This window comes from Galeopterus variegatus, unplaced genomic scaffold (genome assembly GCF_000696425.1).
Source record: "Galeopterus variegatus unplaced genomic scaffold, G_variegatus-3.0.2 Scaffold1252, whole genome shotgun sequence".
Lineage (NCBI taxonomy): Eukaryota > Metazoa > Chordata > Mammalia > Dermoptera > Cynocephalidae > Galeopterus > Galeopterus variegatus.
This window is the reverse complement of record NW_007727363.1, coordinates 39,905-59,955: the sequence shown is the minus strand read 5'-3', so window position 1 is coordinate 59,955 and position 20,051 is coordinate 39,905. Positions and strand designations below refer to the sequence as shown.

At 37.0% G+C, this 20,051-nt stretch overlaps 1 protein-coding gene across 1 annotated transcript in view; it reads left to right on the top strand.

The window, feature by feature from the left end:
- LOC103592980 (integrin alpha-4-like) overlaps positions 1 to 20,051 on the top strand; it is a 65,335-nt gene that overhangs the window by 8,398 nt on the left and 36,886 nt on the right. The window contains exons 3-6 of the mRNA XM_008575886.1: positions 12,875 to 12,981; positions 13,073 to 13,202; positions 16,311 to 16,378; positions 17,535 to 17,664. Of these exons, the coding sequence (XP_008574108.1) occupies positions 12,875 to 12,981; positions 13,073 to 13,202; positions 16,311 to 16,378; positions 17,535 to 17,664 (435 nt within the window). The remainder of the gene's footprint in view (positions 1 to 12,874; positions 12,982 to 13,072; positions 13,203 to 16,310; positions 16,379 to 17,534; positions 17,665 to 20,051) is intronic.

Here is a 20,051-nt window from a genome sequence, read left to right as displayed (position 1 = left end):
ATTTAAAAAAATGATAGGACATCTTTTTGATATAAATATCATGAAATACTATAATTCACAATGAATTATGTTCAGAAATAGTAAGATGGTAGACTTCGTTTTCAAATTCCTTTCATGGGACTCCTCGTGTGAAGTGGGTTAGATATATCTTTTTAAAATTATGCCCTATGTAGAATACCTTTGTCAGTGTAGACCGTCTTTTGTGTAACTTTTCTGAGTCTACCTCTCCTTGATCCCACTTTGCTTTCTTGTGAGTTTTCTAGCAGTCATTTTGTCTACCAGTTACTATCTCTGCAAACTCTTATTCTACCCCTTAAACTCTACATAGAGAAATGTCTTTTATCTGTGACTCTTCATCACAGTCTGACCCTCTACTGGTCAGGACAATGTGACAGATTTCTCACTGATTTTCATTTCTCTCACATATCTTAAATCCTTGCTATCTTCCTGACTTCCTTCAAAAAAATTTTTTTAATTAAATTCAAGCAGATTTCCCTGGAGTTTTTTTCTGTTTACATGTTTGTGTTGTTCTTGCTTCAAAGGTATTCAAAATGGTATCCATACATTAGTGATAGTTTTTCAAATAAATCTTTATTTATATTTATTTACTTCAGCTTGCAAAAAACTGGCTTTATTTGTCACTTATTCACCTTATCTCAGTTATGCCATTTTGGTACCCACAGTGACAGTCTCCTGGACTCCAGGGTCAGCCCCACCCACCTACCCACTTTGACCATCAACCACAGAGTATGAGCCTGGGTCACACAGGTCCCAGATGGATGGTCACAGGCTGCAGACAGGGCAGTTCAAATAAATCTTTAAATCCAAGAGATTAATTGAACCATGGAAGTAGACAATTTTCTTATTTTCTTTTTTTTAGTTTTTTTTTTTTGTGTGTGTGTGTGTGTGACTAGTAAGGGGATCGCAGCCCTTGACTTGATGTCGCCTGCACCGCACTTAGCCAGTGAGCACACCGGCCAGTCCTATATAGGATCCGAACCCGCGGCCTCCATGCCACTGCGCTCCCAGTGCCGCACCCTCCCGAGTGAGCCACAGGGTCGGCCCACAATTTTCTTATTTTCTAATGTTGGAAGTTAACGTTATAATATTTTAGAAGTAGGTTATTTTAGAAATTATATAATATAATAAAGGATTATTAATAATGTCCATCTTTGGATTCCTAGCAGAGAAGTGCTAACAGCAAATCATTGTAAAGNAATCCCGTTGCCGGTCCCGGTCCGGTACGGGCGTGACACTCAGGGTTGCGATCTGTTGCCGGACACGAAAAAAAGACAAAAAAAGGAAAAAAAAAAAGCTCATGAAAGAATAGAATTAACTTTTTGAAGTACCCTCATGCTTTAAACTGTAGCTTATGAAGCTGAGATTGATGCAAATTGGTCATTTAAAAAAATCAACCTTGGGCCAGCCCGGTGGCGCACTGGAGAGTGCGCCACTTGGGAGCGTGGCGGCGCTCCCGCCGAGGGTTCGGATCCCATGTGGAGACCGGTTCCCGCTCACTGGCTGAGTGTGGTGAGGGCGCGATGCTGAGGGTTGCGATCCCGTTGCCGGTCCCCGGTACGGGCGCGACACCGAGGGTTGCGATCCCGTTACCGGTCAGTAACAAAGACAAAAAAAAAAAAAAAAATCAACCTTGAGCATAGGCTGCTATACTACTTATGTATAAAACCAAGATAGAGAGCTCCATTAATAAACCATAAGGTTAACAGAAAGAAGTTCCCCAATTTCCAGCATTTTTCCAAACTTTATCTCCAAAAGGATGAAGTTTCCACCTAACTTGAGTGATGAGGCTTTCTAAATGCATTTTATTTTTTGCCTTAAATGTACTTGGTCACTGGGTGATATTCCCAGTGATTGAGAAATCTCTCCCCTTGGCAATAGTTCTGGGGCCAGATATGGCACTCCATTGTCCGTGTGGATTGTTTATTCATTCAGTCATTTAATGAGTGATACTGAATAGCTAGAATCTGGGCATATAAAAGAAACATGCTCCTTGCCCCAAGGGGTTTACAGTCTATAAGTTAGGTTATCACAGGAAAGTGTGGTGATAAGACCTAATCTATTTAGGTGAATAAGGTGATATGTTTCTAAGGAACTGATGTTTAAGTGGGGAACTGAGTCACAATCAGGAGTTAGTCAGAGGAAGAGGTTATGGGAAATTGTGCCAGACACAGCAAACTGTGCGTGAAGACTCGAGGTCTTCAAGAGCATGGAGGCTTTGAAGAGCTGAAAGAGAAGTGTGTACAGTTGGGCTATGGAGTGTGAAGTGGAGAGTAGGTTGGAGAGATAGACAGGGATTGTTTCTGGTACAACTTTGTAAGTATGAATTTATCCTAAGGTGTTTAAGTTTGACAGATTCTTCTGATTGCAAAGTAGTGAATGTTTTGTAGTAAAGTCATGACTGAACGTAATGAGACAGTTGTAGGAAGATTTTGTTATAATTTAGGCTATAGATAATAGGTGGCTGTATAGCATGGTGGCAGGAGGAATGGAGAAAAATAAAGATTCTACAGATATTTAGAACACAGATTCAACAGCACTTGGTAATTACTGAATGAGCAAGATGAGGGAGAAGTTTTCAAAGATGTTACACGAGGTTCTGTGTTGGGCTGTTGGATGAATGACCATGCTATGTACTAAAAAAAGAAAGAGCAGCAGGTTTTCTGGCAAAATAATGAGTTTCATTGGCTTGAGATTCCTATGAGACATGGAACTAAATGTCTACGAATTGGTCGGATGTATGGGTGTGGTGGGCAAGAGAGAGATCTGTACCCGACAATTCAGAGGTTAGAGTAATTGACCTAGACAGAGGTGGTAATCAACGCCATGGAGGTAAATTAGCTTAACTGGGGAACTCTCTAGGTTGACGAGATCAGAAGGCCGAGGGTAGATCCCTGAGGACTCCTACACTTTGAGAAGTAGCTAGAATATGAGTAGAGCTGCTTGACTCTGGCTGCATCTTAAATTCTCCTGCAGAGCTTTAAGAATACCAGTTCTAGTGGCCCCATCCCCAACTAATGAAATCTCTGGGGGCAGTCTACGTAGGGCATCAGGAGTTTTCAGAGATCCCCAGATGATTTTAGTATTCATCCATGGTTAAGAACCACTGGAGAAAAAAAGAAAAGCCAAAAAGGTAGCAGGGAAATTAGGTCAATGAGGCATTATGGAAGTCAAAGGATGAGAGTATTTTGAGAAGTGATGGTTGGCAGTATTAAGACATCAAGCAAAATACGAATGTATGAGGTTTCATTGGATTTAGAGAGAATCAGTTCATTAATAACCTTGGTAAGGCCAGTTTTTGTAGTGAAGCCAGACTGTAGAGGGTTGAGGAGAAGTGAGGAATGATAGCAAGTGTCAACAACTCTTTTAACTGGGTTTTTCCTTCATACAACACATTTTATGGATTACTTATGCTGTGTACTGGAAATACAAAGTTGAATAAGGCACAGTCAAAGTCCTCAAAGAACTAGGTCTAGATGACAGGAGAGATAAGTAAACAGATAATTAGCTATGATATAATAAGCATGATGAAAGAGACACACACATGTAGTGGTGAGAAGAAATTGAATGAGAGAAGGCTTCCTGGTGGAGTGAAATCTGAGTAATAGAGCAGTTCTGAACTGGTTTTCAGTAGCACATAGCATGAGCTCAATAAATGTGAAATGGATGGACACAGCTCTCAGATTTGGTTTGTATCCTCTGGGACTGGCTGCACATTGCAGCATTATTCCAAGGAGTCTAGGTCGGCGGTGGGTTTTTACCTACTCACTCTGAGAAATCCAAATAGTAACACCCACTCATGAGATGGGGAGCTTGGAACTGACTGTCTTTAAGAGCAGGGTTTTTTTATTTTAAGAATGGCCGCAAACATCAAATTAGACCATGGAAGTGGATTTAAAAGTGACAGGACTGGGCGCAGTGTGTTTGTTCTGATGTCCTCAGTTTATGCCCAAGTATTTAAAAAAATGATAGGACATCTTTTTGATATAAATATCATGAAATACTATAATTCACAATGAATTATGTTCAGAAATAGTAAGATGGTAGACTTCGTTTTCAAATTCCTTTCATGGGACTCCTCGTGTGAAGTGGGTTAGATATATCTTTTTAAAATTATGCCCTATGTAGAATACCTTTGTCAGTGTAGACCGTCTTTTGTGTAACTTTTCTGAGTCTACCTCTCCTTGATCCCACTTTGCTTTCTTGTGAGTTTTCTAGCAGTCATTTTGTCTACCAGTTACTATCTCTGCAAACTCTTATTCTACCCCTTAAACTCTACATAGAGAAATGTCTTTTATCTGTGACTCTTCATCACAGTCTGACCCTCTACTGGTCAGGACAATGTGACAGATTTCTCACTGATTTTCATTTCTCTCACATATCTTAAATCCTTGCTATCTTCCTGACTTCCTTCAAAAAAATTTTTTTAATTAAATTCAAGCAGATTTCCCTGGAGTTTTTTTCTGTTTACATGTTTGTGTTGTTCTTGCTTCAAAGGTATTCAAAATGGTATCCATACATTAGTGATAGTTTTTCAAATAAATCTTTATTTATATTTATTTACTTCAGCTTGCAAAAAACTGGCTTTATTTGTCACTTATTCACCTTATCTCAGTTATGCCATTTTGGTACCCACAGTGACAGTCTCCTGGACTCCAGGGTCAGCCCCACCCACCTACCCACTTTGACCATCAACCACAGAGTATGAGCCTGGGTCACACAGGTCCCAGATGGATGGTCACAGGCTGCAGACAGGGCAGTTCAAATAAATCTTTAAATCCAAGAGATTAATTGAACCATGGAAGTAGACAATTTTCTTATTTTCTTTTTTTTAGTTTTTTTTTTTTGTGTGTGTGTGTGTGTGACTAGTAAGGGGATCGCAGCCCTTGACTTGATGTCGCCTGCACCGCACTTAGCCAGTGAGCACACCGGCCAGTCCTATATAGGATCCGAACCCGCGGCCTCCATGCCACTGCGCTCCCAGTGCCGCACCCTCCCGAGTGAGCCACAGGGTCGGCCCACAATTTTCTTATTTTCTAATGTTGGAAGTTAACGTTATAATATTTTAGAAGTAGGTTATTTTAGAAATTATATAATATAATAAAGGATTATTAATAATGTCCATCTTTGGATTCCTAGCAGAGAAGTGCTAACAGCAAATCATTGTAAAGCAGCACAGGGTGGTGATAAATAGTGTGGGGCTGAATCCTTCCTTCCTCTAGGTATTAGTGGTGTTACCTTGGGCAAAATGCTTAGTCTCCCCTGGTTTTACCTTCCTCCATGCATAAAATTGGGATGATGATAATGATAATATCTACCTCAATGGGGTGTTATGAAAATTAAATGTGTTAATGTGTGTATTCACATGTATTAAAACTGTACTTGGCACATACTAATCATAAAATAAATATTAGTAATTAGAGAGTAACTATTCCTCTGTAAATTATACTCACCAAATGTATCAGTCAGGGTACATTTTTCTGCTGTAGTTATTAAAAAAGACATGTAGGTTTTCTGTAGGATTTTGAAGTTGTCACTTATTTTGAAGTTGTCTCTCTGAACCTAGAATTAAGCTCACAAGTAACCAAGTTTTCTAGGATTCTGAGGCCTACTGTTGATTCAGGATCAACCCAGATTTGTAAAATTGCAACCCTAAAGCTTGGCAGTACTCTCTGGGGACATTTACCTCTGCATTGAATTCTCTTTCTAAGTAGAATATAATAAAAATAAAATAACAGAGGACTGAAATAGCTGACCTTTTCAGGCCTATGATTGTATGAACTATTTCTCACATAAATTGAGCATGATGATTAGCCATTTTGATTTTGCTTAAGCAATGTGAGAATGACATTTAAATACATGTTTTTCCAAAAAGAAAATATTTTGAGATAAGTTTCTAATTTTGATGTTTTAATATTTTGACTGTTGTTTGCTACCAGACTAGCTGGAGAAAAAGTTTTGGAAGTTTAGTGCTTTCGTGTCCTGTATCACCTCTAAAACTTGGGTATTTTACTTTTCATTACCCAAAATTATTTATATTGCAATTAATTTATAAACATCATTGTTATCTTTTAGAAACACTACCACCATGTTTAATTAGATGTGTGAGAAAAGTACATAGTTTAATATAGTAAATATAATATAATGGATTAAAATAGTAATCAGGGTTTGGTAGGAAAAATTAAATTCAGGGGCCTTTTGGATTAAACAACTGAAGGCTTCAGATCAAATCTGGCAGCACTGTGAGTGCCCTCTGGTGGCTTAGTCACAGTCAATGTAATGTAGGTACCCTGGGGAGTAGAAGCATTTACTATTTATTGAACACCTACTAGGTGCCAGGCAATCTTGCATGTACAGGCATAAACTTCTGTAATCCTAATAGCCTTGCGATGGTAGGTTTTATAGTATTGTCATACTTGAATTGATTTTCTCACTTTTAATCTACATATGTTTTTCTAACATTCTGTATTTATGTAGGTGAAGAAACTGTAGGATTATTTCCATTCAGTAATTGCTTCTCTGAAAAAAGATATTTTGAGTAAATGATTCTATAGAATGTAGAATAGAATAAGGGTCATTCATTTTGCAGGATTATTTTATTTAAGAAAAATTTTGGACTGGAAGAGTTTGAAATGTATCAGACTCATCTTTCAGTGGAATAGAATTTCAACTTAAAGCACATGTAATTGGTGGAACTTAGGGCTTTCCCTAATTTACTGAAACATGAAATCACATTGTGAGTTTTGAAAGATCAGATATGTGTGTATGTTGTCTTAGTACCCAGAAAGCCAGAATGATAGCCCCAGTCAGACATCTGAACTGATCAGGAAGCCTCAGGATGGTGATGCAGGCAGATAAACCAAACATTTAATTGCATTGTAAAAGTCCCAGGCTCCCCCACCCACAAAATGTTTCACTGGAGCTGTCAACGAGTTATAGAAAGAGCTTTGAGTCTGACCTTTTCCCTCGGTATTTTTTCGGTGAAAATGCCAAAATATTGAGGACTGATCTAAATGGAGGAAAAGGGCAGGGCAAGACAGGGACCAAGTAAATGACATTTTTCTTGAACCACAGAAAGTTGACTGTACAGTCTGGGTAAATTGGTGCTATTTTACACATTTTCAGCTGAAAAAAAGATTTAGGAAGCGGAAGTGATTTTAGTTCACTCATATGTCTGAAACATTTGTAGAGTTCTATTTACATGCTATAGAGTAATGGGAAGTAACTTAGAGATCAAAGGCATTATTTTTTATTCTAATTTATTCCATTTACCAGCCCCGTGGATTCAGGCAAGTAATTTGACTTAAGAGTCCATTTTTCCATCTAAAAAGTAGGATTGATAATACAGTCATCCTCTACTACTGCTGTGAGAATAAAATGAGTTAACATGTGTAATAAGGCTTCCCAATAGCACTGTGTCACATATATTTTATGGAGGAGGAAGTATGCCATGACGTGTGCAGCATAAAAATATGTTTAGCTTAATCCTTAAAATAATAGTAATAATGATGTCAACATCAATTAATATTTGTGTGGCTTCCCTGCCAAGCTCTTGTCTATGCACGTCACAGATATTATCTTATTTACTCCCCAGTTCTTGCAGAAAGCCTCTGAGACAGGCATCTCCTGTGGACCCCAGCTGATTCTCAGTCTTAGTCTGTCCTACTCACAAATCACACCTTGTAAAGATCTTCAAACTCTCGAATGCTGTTTCCCTTCAAACCATCTATTACTATCTTAAAACTTAAGGAAATAACATTTTGAAAGAGAAATAGGGAAGAATAGTAGAGAAGGGGAAAGACCTCTTCATAAAGCTTAGATCCCTGAGAGTTTGAAATTTTTTCAGTAATGCATTCTAATAAAGGATTTTTGTGGTAGTATAATATATTTCAAAATTCCCTCCCTCAGCAAGTACATATTGAGTTCGTGCCTACTGTGTGCATGTGTTTTTGAGATGTTGGAATGCCATGGTCAACAAAATGGTCAATCTGCCCTTGTGGAGGTGACATACAAGATCAAATATATAGTGTTCCATAGTCCTTGTCACATTTTTGGCACTTGGAGCAATGACATTAAAACTGGTGATGTGAATAACAAGAAACAAGATAAAAAAGGGTGGGGGGGGGAGTAAAGAGCACACCTGTCTAATTGGCTTTATACTAACATTGTTTTCTTTTATCAAAATTATCACTTATTCACATTTCTATACACATTTCCATATATTGATACAAATCAGTAGGTGGAAATAAAAAAATGAAATAGTAAGCATATGTTTTTATTTTTTATTTTCCAAAAGAAAAAAAGTAAAGAGAAAGATGGGCTTAATTTTTACAGTAAGGGGAATGGTTTTTATGTGGCCTTTTAAAATTTAATGTCTACTGGGAAAATGCATTCAACTGTGTTAAGAATTAGTCATTCTAGTTGTATGAAAGCATGGAAAATTATCACATGTTAATTTCTGCTGACCTCTTTTATGTTAAACCATGTAAAGTACTTTTTCAATTATGGAGCTGATTTGATTTACTAAGAGTTTAGATTAGTAATGTATGAGCTGAATTGAAAACCAGACTATAAATCATTTCATCATGACATTTGGGTAAAATATAAAGATAATCTGAATTTTTTATGGTATTCTGTCAAGGAAATTCATGAGAATTAGCTTTCTTATGACAGTTCAAATAATCATCATTTTTGACCAAATTAGTAATACTGTATTTCTACATGAAGAAAATTTGCTTAACATTTGATATTTTATTTCAATATCTAGCTGAAACCAAGGCAGAAAGGGGGACAAAAAGACATTACAATTATTTTCAAAACAGTAGTTTTTTTTTCAAATATATAATACAGGAAAAGGTATTATATAACATCTACATTGTAGAGCAGTTGCTCACAAGTCCAACTGTATACTACAACTGCGTGCAGAGCTTTAAAAAAAAATTCTGATGTCTGTATCGCAACCTGACACAACAGATCTGAGCCTCTGGGAGTGGGGCCCAGATGTTGATATTTTTAAAAATTCATGTCCGACGGTTCTAATGTCCAATCAAGGCTGAGGACCACGTGGTGGAGGAGTGGACTTGGGAGCTTGCAAGGTTGAGGGAGGAAAGCCTTGTAGAGGCCCTGAACATAAGCTGATGACAGGAAGGTCTTACCTCTTCTGTCAAGATTCTGCAGGCACTACTAAAGAATAGGGGGAAATTTTTCAGAAATTGAGAAAAGACCCAGAACAGGAGGACTGTTAGGATGTCCTTTGAACTGATTCTGTCTTGTAACTAGTCTGAAAGTACCTCAATGTTAGCAATGAAGTTGGGAGATGCCGCTATGGTCGAAGCAGTGTTAAGAAGTGAAAAGGATGGAATGTCATTACCTGTGCAAAATATGGTGCTCAAATCAGGATAATTAGTATATTCAACATTATACAATGTAATTTTTTTTTTTGCCACCCTCCTTACCCCACAGGTATGTACAATCAACTATGTTATAAGAAAGCAAAACAAACAAAAAGTGAAAAAGAGAAACATATTTAAATGTGACTATGTATTTGCTCACTTATTATATTTAGTTTTTGCTTCTCTTGTGGGAGAATAATCATTTGATGACTTTGTTTTCATGAATTTCCTTTTTGCCTTTGTGTTCATCCTTTTGTACACACATTACAAATTCAGATACGTACCACCAATAGAGGATGCTTGGTCAAACCACAATCGAAGCTTTAAATTGTTTTTCATTTATTGGCCTCCCCATTTTCAGCACACATTCTGGCCTGTGTGCTGGGGGTGGAATGAGGACCACAGTCCTGGCCAAGATGAATGAGTTCACTATTTACTAACCCTTGGAAGTAGGCCAGCATAATTGTAAATAAATGTAGTTAACTCCAACAAAAAGGAAAATCCTTCTTCCTACAGGATATTAATCAATTTTACCATAATTTCCTCTGAGTGGTCACATCCTGTATGTCTAAGGGCCCTTGATTGCTGATGCTAAGAGTCATCTCTCAGTTATCCAAGACTGGATTAACAGTAAATATATGGTATATTTTTGAAAGTTAATTACCATGAATCAGATATCTCTATATTAGACGGCATCTATTGTTTGAAACCAGAAAGTAACAAACAGATGTGACATTACGTCTAGTGGCATTTAACCCCACTCCCCTATCCACCACTTACAGACCCACCATTTGTTTTTCTGTTTGAAATCTCTTCCACTCAAGGCTGAATCAGCCACACCATTGGATTCTTGGGAAAGCTTTACCACATTTATTCTTAGGTTAAACATCTCTTTCTTGTGGCTTCTGGAGGGCTATTTGTTCCCCTGTTTCTAAAAAATCATTATTTTAAACCTAGAATAAGGAGCAAAAGAAGAGAGGGCATGAGCCATACTGGAAGTAAAATCCCAGGACTGTGGTGAGACCACATAGGACTCATCCTAAAATAGCCAAGTGATGTAGTGGCTCTTCTCCCAGAGATCCGAGAGATGCTCAGGAGTGGGGGGGGGGGAAGATGTTTGAGGGAAGTGACATTAATAAAGTGGGAAAGTGAGTAGTTTGAGATATGTGTGAACCTAAGTGTGAGACTGACCAGTGATGACATTGTGATGTCACCTGGGGGAGCTAAAACTAAAACAGGGAGGAGGCAACACAGAATATTACACAGAAAATAGCTTAATAATGCAAAACTATCTCTAGTCTTCATTTAAAAATCTACACAACAGTGAGCTTGGCTGAGACAGACAGTAACAATATGCTATTTTTGCACATAAGAACTTTTAGGCCAATTTCATAAAGGAATTTACATAGTATTTTATAGTTCTAAACAATTGCCTGTTTATTATTTTTAAACTTTTGGGTAGCTTTCTCCAGAAGATTTAATTTGTTTCTAAATATTGGGCGTAATCTTAATGAGTGTCCATGAAGTGGAGCATATTTCAAGAGAGACTGTGTGTTCTTTGTGAGCTCCATCCTCTCCTGTTCTTACTTTTCTTCCTGCTCAATTGTCTTAGTTCACTGAGTGTTGACTATACTCTTAGAAAGACTTTGGTATTTTCAGAGAAGTTATTTCGTTGATAGATATGTTTATTGTGGTAGATAAGGAACTTCAGGTAGACTGAATCTTCCATTTATCATCTGGTTTTGACATTAGTGAAAAAATAACTGGTGATTTTAGTGAAAAGTCAAACTAAAAATTGCATCACAGTGACGATCAAAATTTCTTGTTTGTTATTCTTATTCATTTTTCACTTGCATCAGTTTGGCATCATGTAGCCATAATAACAACTCCCTGCATAGACCTTATGCACCAGACACACATACTACAATTGATTTTTTTTCTTCATTCCTTCTTTCTCTTTCCTCCCTTCCTTTCTTCCTTTCTTCATTTTAACACAGAAACTTTGTGTGTCCACCTGGACCATCTTTGTCAAGGTTTGGGCTGCAAGACTCCCTTCCTATTCCGGTAGCAGACATTGCTAATTAACCCCAGTACTCTGATCAGACTTAACCTTAGTCTAGCCCTCCAGGGAACCATTACCAATTAGTAGAGGTTGTTGTTATTCTACAGTAAAGCTGTCCAGAAAAACATTATTTACATTCCACTGTAACAGTGTTTCTGACCATAAGAACCACCTGAGATAGTCAGGGCCTCACTTGGACCTACTGAATCAGAAACTCCAGAGCAGGAGCCAGGAGACTTTCTTCAGTTCATCTGTGTTTAAGGGTTTTGCTTTTCCCTAATGACATTTGGAGAGATTGTGACATTGTGTATACATCCAATGTATACACAAACATCTTCCCATACTCCTTAAATAAAATCTCTTCTACCCAGGAGATTTAGTTCAAATAATTTCACTTTTTAAATATTAGCCTTATCTCTAAAGGTATTCTGAGTTTGCCCAGGAAATGGTATCTAGGGGTCAAGGCCATAGGAGGAGACAGAGTACCTGATGATATAGAGAATGGTCACCATAAATGTATGAACACTTGGTATCTAGTGACCAGTGCTCAAAGTTAAACAAACAAACCCACGTTCCACGTGCTTACCCAATTAAATTGATGCTAATATATCTACCTGCTATTGGAATTAAGCACAGATGGAATAAGTACTATATAGCACATGAGTAATTTATTTATGTTTGACTTCCTGGCTATTCATGTATTTGCCAAAGTGCCTATTGAAGCTTTATATTTCCTACTGAAATAATCTGGGTTTCCAAGTTTTTTTTAATCTTTGTTAAAAACACGAGTCACATTCCACTAAATGTAAACCATAGGGCAGCTTGTTTTAAATGCCATGCATTATTAGTATGCTATTTATATGTTCCACTTTTTGCATGCTCAACCATCATCACCTTCTAGCTCCAATAAACTGTGCCTTAATTGCAGAAGGCCATATTGTAGTCTTTCTATTCTTAATGACTCAATACAAAAAATGTTTTTAGAAGTGCTCTGGTGATGTTGCTTACATTGTTAAATAAGTGGTCAAAACAAAAGTGCAAATTCTTTTCCAAGCATAAGACTCTGCAGTGAGATTTGTACAGCCTACGTTGGTTTTAACTGGTCTTCCCCTGCTCCTAGTCATGTTGGTTAGCTATCTCCTATCTCATTGAAGCCTTCTCTTCATGGTGCTACCAGTCGGAGGTTATTTCTACACACAAGACTCACCTTGTATGAGAGAACAATTATGTTGGCACAGAGTAACTCACATTTACCCCCAACATGTGCACTGAATTTAAGACAACAGAGAAGGAGGTGAAGGAAAAATATTGGGGGTGAAAGCACGCACTTGTTTTCTCTGCTCTTGTAGAATAACTTTGTTTTCAAGAAAACTGATGATAAAATTATTTTCAAATGCTATAGGTAGCCCTAATGGAGAACCTTGTGGAAAAACTTGTTTGGGAGATAGAGACAATCAGTGGTTGGGGGTCACACTTTCCAGACAGCCGGGAGAAAATGGATCCATCGTGGTAGGTATTGAAATTGGTCCACTGGTTAATCGTGAAATTAGATATCCGGGTGCAACTTTCACATAATTTGGTCTACTTTTACTTTATCCAGACTTGTGGGCATAGATGGAAAAATATATTTTACATAAAGAATGAAAATGAGCTCCCCACTGGTGTTTGCTATGGAATGCCCTCTGATTTACGAGCAGAACTGAGTAAAAGAATAGCTCCATGCTATCAAGGTAAGGCATTATTTTGATAATAACTGGATCAAGAGAAATAAGTGAATGCCTTTTAGTTCATTTTTAACTTTCAACCTTGGATGCTCAGAGAGGGAGAGAGGGAGATCTTTGAAGTATACTTTAAATACTCAAAATATTTCTTCCTTTTCCTAATTGTAGTAGCATTAGCTTTCAGAAATGTACTTCGTTCTTTTAGAAATAGAAATTCTACAGCTTAATTTGAATAATTCTGGAATCTAGTTGGTAAGTACCTACTATTGCATTAAATTTATTTTCAATTCAGTGTAAGTGAGTCTAATGCCCAGCAAATATTGGACGCGTAAAATCATGAAATTACATTGAAAATCTGATTAGAAAGGAAAAAGCTATTTAGGTTTGCATCCAAGAGTAATCAGAAAGATTCAAAGTATAAGTGTAAGCAAATCCTTCCAGTATATACTCTCTTTCTCTTTTTATTTATTTATTTTTTAATTCACATGTATTCTTCAAAATAGCAAGAGATTGATGTGTGTAAGTTTGAAAAGTCTTTGCTATGGAAATATTATGCTGTCGGTAACACCAGTATGTACGGAGCTAGGAGGATGTTAATAACTGAAGTGAGTAATGTTAGGGTTGAAAACAGAGCATTAAAAATGATATCTGCAACAAAACTAAAATTATAAAAATGTGTATTTAGAAAATGAATAAATATATATGAATGCCAATTTCCAATTTTTTTTTTAACAAGAACAACAAAAACCCAGATTCCAAAGAAAAATTTTATTAGCTGACAAAACTTTGGCTAAGTATTTGAATTCAGTTATTGATTCTAATAATATTGGGATCTTTCCTCCCTGAAATTTGATGTCATGGAGAATCTTATACTGTACATATTACTATTTTGTCTTTGGATGCTAAAAAGATAAAAGGTGAATATTAAATTCTCAATTGCAGTATGACTCAGTCTAGGTTTCTGTATGTTTATTATCCTTTTTTCCTAATAGTTTCCTAATGATTTACACTTTAAAACATTTTACAGTAGAGTTTTTATTTTTGCTCAGATATACCTAGCTACGTTGTACAAAAAAATTCAACATGGCATAAGCCTAGGACATCTAAAATTGTAAAAGATAGGATCAGGTAAGATATAAAAAGGAGTAAAAAATCATGGCAGGGAATGGTAATTGTAAATGACTTAGCAATTTAAATTTTCTGGTTAGCAAAGCCATAAGGAAGATGTGCTCCTGATTCTTATTTACATGGAAGTATATCTATGTCAGTTCTTTAGAAGAAGCAAGGCTTTGGCCTAAAATGTTAAGACCTAAAACAGTAAAACTCCTAGAAGAAGACAAATGGGAAAAGCTTCTCGACATTGGACTGGGCAATGATTTTTTGGATATCACAACAAATGCTCAGGCAACAAAAGATAAACAAGTGGGACTACATGAAATTTAAAAGCTTCTGCACAGCCAAGGAAACAATCAATAGAGTGAAGAGATAACCTACAGAATGGGAGAAAATATTCGCAAACCATGCATCTGTTAAGGTATTAATATCCAAAATATATAAAGAACTCACCAACTCAATAGCAGAAAAACAAATGACCTGATTAAAAAATGGGCAAAGGACTGGAATAGCTTTGTTTCTAAAGAAGGCATCAGAATGGCCAACAGGTACATGAAAAGGTGCTTAACATCACTAATCATCAGGGAAATGTAAATCAAACCCACAATGGGATATTACTTTACACCTTTTAGAATGGTTATTATCAAAAAGATAAGAGACAAGTATTGGCCAGGATGTGGAGTTAAGGGAACTCTTTCACACTGTTGGTGGGAATGCAAATTGGTCCAGCCATTATGGAAAACAGTACGGACGTTCCTGAAAAAAATTAAAAATAGAACTACCATTTGCAGCAATCCCTCTTTTGAGTAAATACTCAAAGGAAATGAAATCAGCATGACATAGAGATGTCTGTGTTCCCATGTTCATTGCAGCATCATTCACAATAGCCAAGCTATAGAAACAAAGTGTCCATCAACAGATGAATGGATAAGGAATTGTGTGGGAACACATACACAATATTATTCAGCCTTAAAAAAGGAAGTCTTTTCATTTGTGACAAATGGATGAAGCTGGAGGACATTAAGTGAAATAAACCATGCACAGAAAGACGAATACTGCATAATCTCACTTCCATGTAGTATCTAAAAAAGTCAAATACATAGAAACAGACAGTAGAAAGGTAATTACCAGGGTTGGGAGGTGGGAGAATGGGGAGATATTTGTTAAAGGGTACAAAGTTGCAGTTATGGAAGATGAATGAGTCTAGAGATCAAATGTACACCAGGAGGACTATAGTTAGTACTGTGTACTGGAAATTTGCCAAGAGAGTAGATTTCAGGTGCTCCTACACATACAAAAAAGGTCACTGTGAGGAGAAGGATATATTAATTTGCATGAGTGTAGTAATTTTACTATGTATATGTATATCAAAACATGTTGTACACCTTAAATATATAAACACAAAAATGGAAACATGGACTTAAAGTCACAAATCCCAACAGTATCTTAAATCCTCACTTGACAAATTATTATTTTTTGCTTAATAACCCCCCCATTCTTTATTAAAACAAATGTATTCTTGTTTGAGCACAAAAGTCTTCCATTTTTATATTATAATAGCTAATTACTATACAGAATTAGCCCTTTTTTCCTATGAGACATTTTCCAATTCTTTTTTTTAATTTTATTTTATCAATATACAATGTAGTTGATTTTCATGTTCCTTTACCGATTCCTCCCTTACCCTTCCTTCTCTCCACTCCATCAACATCATATCTGTTTGCTTGTCTTAACAAGTCCTCACTTGACAAATTATTTGAGTGTATGCTGTGTGTTTTTCCCATAAGAGGGAGGCAGGAGATATTTTATCTTTTATAGGGACATTTTAAAGATTAATATGGAAGAGATTTGTGATCTTAAATGATATCAAAGTTACCATTTTAAAAAAAGTACAAAATATAGACCTTAAAAGGCATAAATATATGTATTTACAAGAAAAACAAAATTATAAAGATTGTTTTTATTTTAAAATGAAGTCCTGGATTGTTTTATATTTCATTTCAGATAGAGTGAGAAAATTTGGAGAAAATTTTGCATCATGTCAAGCTGGAATATCTAGTTTTTACACAGAGGTAATAGTTCAAAAAAATGCTATGAATATTTACATATAGAAACTTTAATTCTTCTAAAGGTTTAAAAGACTAATGTTATGTTTTGAAGGAAAAATTGTTTAACATGTACATAACGTCTCTTAAATTTCAGAGTATTACAACTTAATTTTTACCTCTTAATATTCCACATATATTTTAAGAAAATATTCATATTTAGATAGCTATACCACACAAAACCAACTAAAATTTATACTAAAGAATATTACTGTCATTAAGAATTTAATGGAAATCTAAAGTAGCTACAGCTATTTGTTTTGCTAACTTAGGCAAATATATCCTCTAAAGTTAGATATATTCTCACACAGTTGTACTCAACCTCCAAGTCTCCCCGTTTCTCCTAAAAATCATTATGAATTTATGAATGTTTTCTGACTCCATTGAGATCAGACTGTATCAAGTTTTGGGTTAATAATTTCTGTAAATAGTAACCATTCTGTAATAAATGATTACAATAATGCTTTCTTTATATTTAAATTGACTTTTTTGTAAGTTTGAGATTGTTTAGGAGACATGGACATATGATAAATAGGTTTGATTGCTGGAAGTTTTCATGCTATACCAGTCAAGGGCCTGCTCATTCCAACCTTCCTTCTGATTCCTTTTCCTGAATTCCTATTTACAATGAAATGTGCTCCAAATTCCATTGAACTTTTCCCCCTAAGCTGACATTGTTAGGGAAACTAGCCAGTGGTTTTTTTGCAAGTTGAAATAAATTAAGTCCATTTTTTACTCTTTGGCAATGCATGATTATATTCATAATGAGCACTAACCAATTACCTGCATTTGATTTTCTTTAATAGAAACCACATTGCCTTTCTCCCAAAAGTTTACTCTAGTGTTCACTGATTCTACCTTTGGTTTTTAATAACCACTGATAAATGTGAACTGAGAATTTTAATTTCTTCTCCAAAATTCTATTTACAGGTGGAAATCCATTAGTCAACTTCCCTAGCTTTTTTCCTGATATGTTTTTAAATTCATAAAATGCTCATATTTCAGGAATTTATTATAAAGATGTATTCTCTTCACTATTTATGTAAAATTTTGTGTATCTTGAGGAGGTTTTGGATGGTGAGATTTAACATTTAATTGATGATAAATTGTCTTTTTCTTGCAGGATTTAATTGTGATGGGAGCCCCAGGATCATCTTATTGGACTGGCTCTCTTTTTGTCTACAATATAACTACAAATAAATACAAGGCCTTTTTAGACAAACACAATCAAGTAAAATTTGGAAGTTATTTAGGTACTATAAAAATCGACAAACTCAAATTATCTCTGCCTTACAGATACTAGTAATTCTAAATAAGGGAAACTGTATTTTCAAAAGATCTAAATGGCCAGCAGCAATTAAAGAGACAATTCAGAAACCGTCTATTAAGGATAGAATCTATGAAACTTTAGTGAACTTAATATTTTCATGTTTACATAGGTGACTATAGTTATCAATATATAATTCTTACACTAGAACCCCTAGTTTAATTTACTCTTTGAAGTTCACTTTAGGAAACACATAAGCTTGTATTTTTATGCAGCCAACTTCCTACTGTATAGGAAATCTTTATTGAGTGCTTACCATATATCAGGAACTCTTTGTACAAACTTTGCATGAATTAACTCATTTAAACATGTATTGAGTAAGTAAGTACACTTCCTTAAAGGACCACCTGAAAGCTAATGGGACTGTTGAAAGCATTCTAGATGAGGGGTAATATGCAGCATGTGGGTCTAAAAATGGCTTATTGACCTTTGCCTCATAGGGTCTTAAACATATTTCCCAGAAATTAACTACTTTCATTAGCATTCTTCTCCTGCTCATCATCATAATTATTATTACTTCATAAGTCAGCAGTTGTACACTTCATCATCTGTATTTTCTACAGAAGTATAACATTTTCTGTATTAATTCCCATCACAATACAAGAAATGTTTTCCCTACAGTTTCTTACAAAATGCGGGTTTGTTCAAACTATATACGTGCTTCAAATGGGAGCATCTTATACTCAGAAATAATTATTATAGAACAAGCAGTATTTTTTCCCATTCAAACATAAATTCATTTGTCGGGTCTGCCACCGGCCGACCTGAACAGCCCTAGCCTCATTCCTTTTGGTGGGCAAGCAAATGGCCTGGATTCCTCTTTGCCTCCTGTCCCCTTTGGAAGGAGATGGGGGAAGAGAGCCGTGAAGAGAGGTGAGCACACCGCCGGCCCCAACCAGCCCAGTTAAAGGACACTCAGACATGGTGGGGGTTCTGTTGAGCAGTTCCGTTTTTTTATCACACAAGTACTTGCTTTTCAAGGCAAATGGGGAAGGGAGGTTTTTTACATCCTCCAATCAGCTTAAAGGTTATGAGAGCATGCATCCTGTCTCAATGCCTAGCTATTGCAATCATGCAGTGTTCACAAGCACAGAAGTGTGTATTTGGCCAATAAGGGCTAAGGCAAGGTTCACGCAGACACCCCCACCCTACTTCCTCCCAGCGCTGTCTTAGGCTGCCACGTTAATATGCCCTTGTGGGCCCATAATGGCGCTGCTTGTAATGTCACTTAAGGTGGCGTTAGTTTTTAAGGCCCCACATCTCCCCCTTTTTGTTTTAATAAGGCAGCTGGAGACGGCTAACCTTCCCAGCCTCGCCTCCATTCCCTCTGGTGGCTGTGCCTGTCTTAGGTTGTTTCCCTCTGGAAATCTTACCCGTCATTGACTATCCAGCCAAGCAGGGGGTGGGGCAGAGCCTTAAAGATTGGCGTAAGGCCCCAAGATGATTAAGATAAGGCTAGGGGGCCCACCAGGGAGGACAGCAGGGTGGTGAGCCATGGGGAACTTGAAATCCAGCGTTGGAACCAATTACTATTGGCTTCTCGCTCTTTTTTTGCGCTTTTCTAGCCCTTCTCTAAGCTTAGCTAGGGAATCTTTGACCACTCCAGAATGGTCAGCGTAGAAGCAATACTCTTCTTTGAGGGCGGCACATAGCCCTCCTTGTTGTAGAAATAGCAGATCCAATCCGCATTGGTTCTGTAGCGGCTTGTATGACCTCCCAGGTTTGGTTGGCTGACTCGTGGGGACCTCCCCTGGTGGCAGAGGCCCTTGTCCTTGTTGACCCGAGGAGGGTGGCCACTTGGAGCATCCACAAAGGGTTCATAATGCAGTCTGAAATATACAAACAAACTCCTCAGGGTCCTCCGTACCCTGGGTGTCTGGCAAGAACTTAAGACTTTTGGCTGTGACCTATATAGAGGTTGACTCACTGAGGGGTAAGACACACCCAAACCCTGGACCCATAGTTAGCAATGGGTCAGGGCCCCTACACTGGCCTGTTAAGGAGTCTTTCCACTGCACTTGGACTTCCGGGCACGGTGGTTGAACTGACCAGTGGTTCTGGAAGGCAGATGGGTTCATTTTTGGAAAAATTTAGGATGTTTAAAGTTAGGAGTGCCTGTCCCAACTGCTGATGAGGGCTGGTGCCTCCCCCTTTTTGTTTTAATAATTGATTTTTTACAAACATTTGGCAAAATTAGGGACTATTAGCCATGCCTTGGGGAAGCACCACCCACTCAAACCGCTGATCAGGAAACTGAAAGTTTACGGAGGGGATAGAAAAGGCAAACTTTTCACAATCATTCGGGTGCAGTGG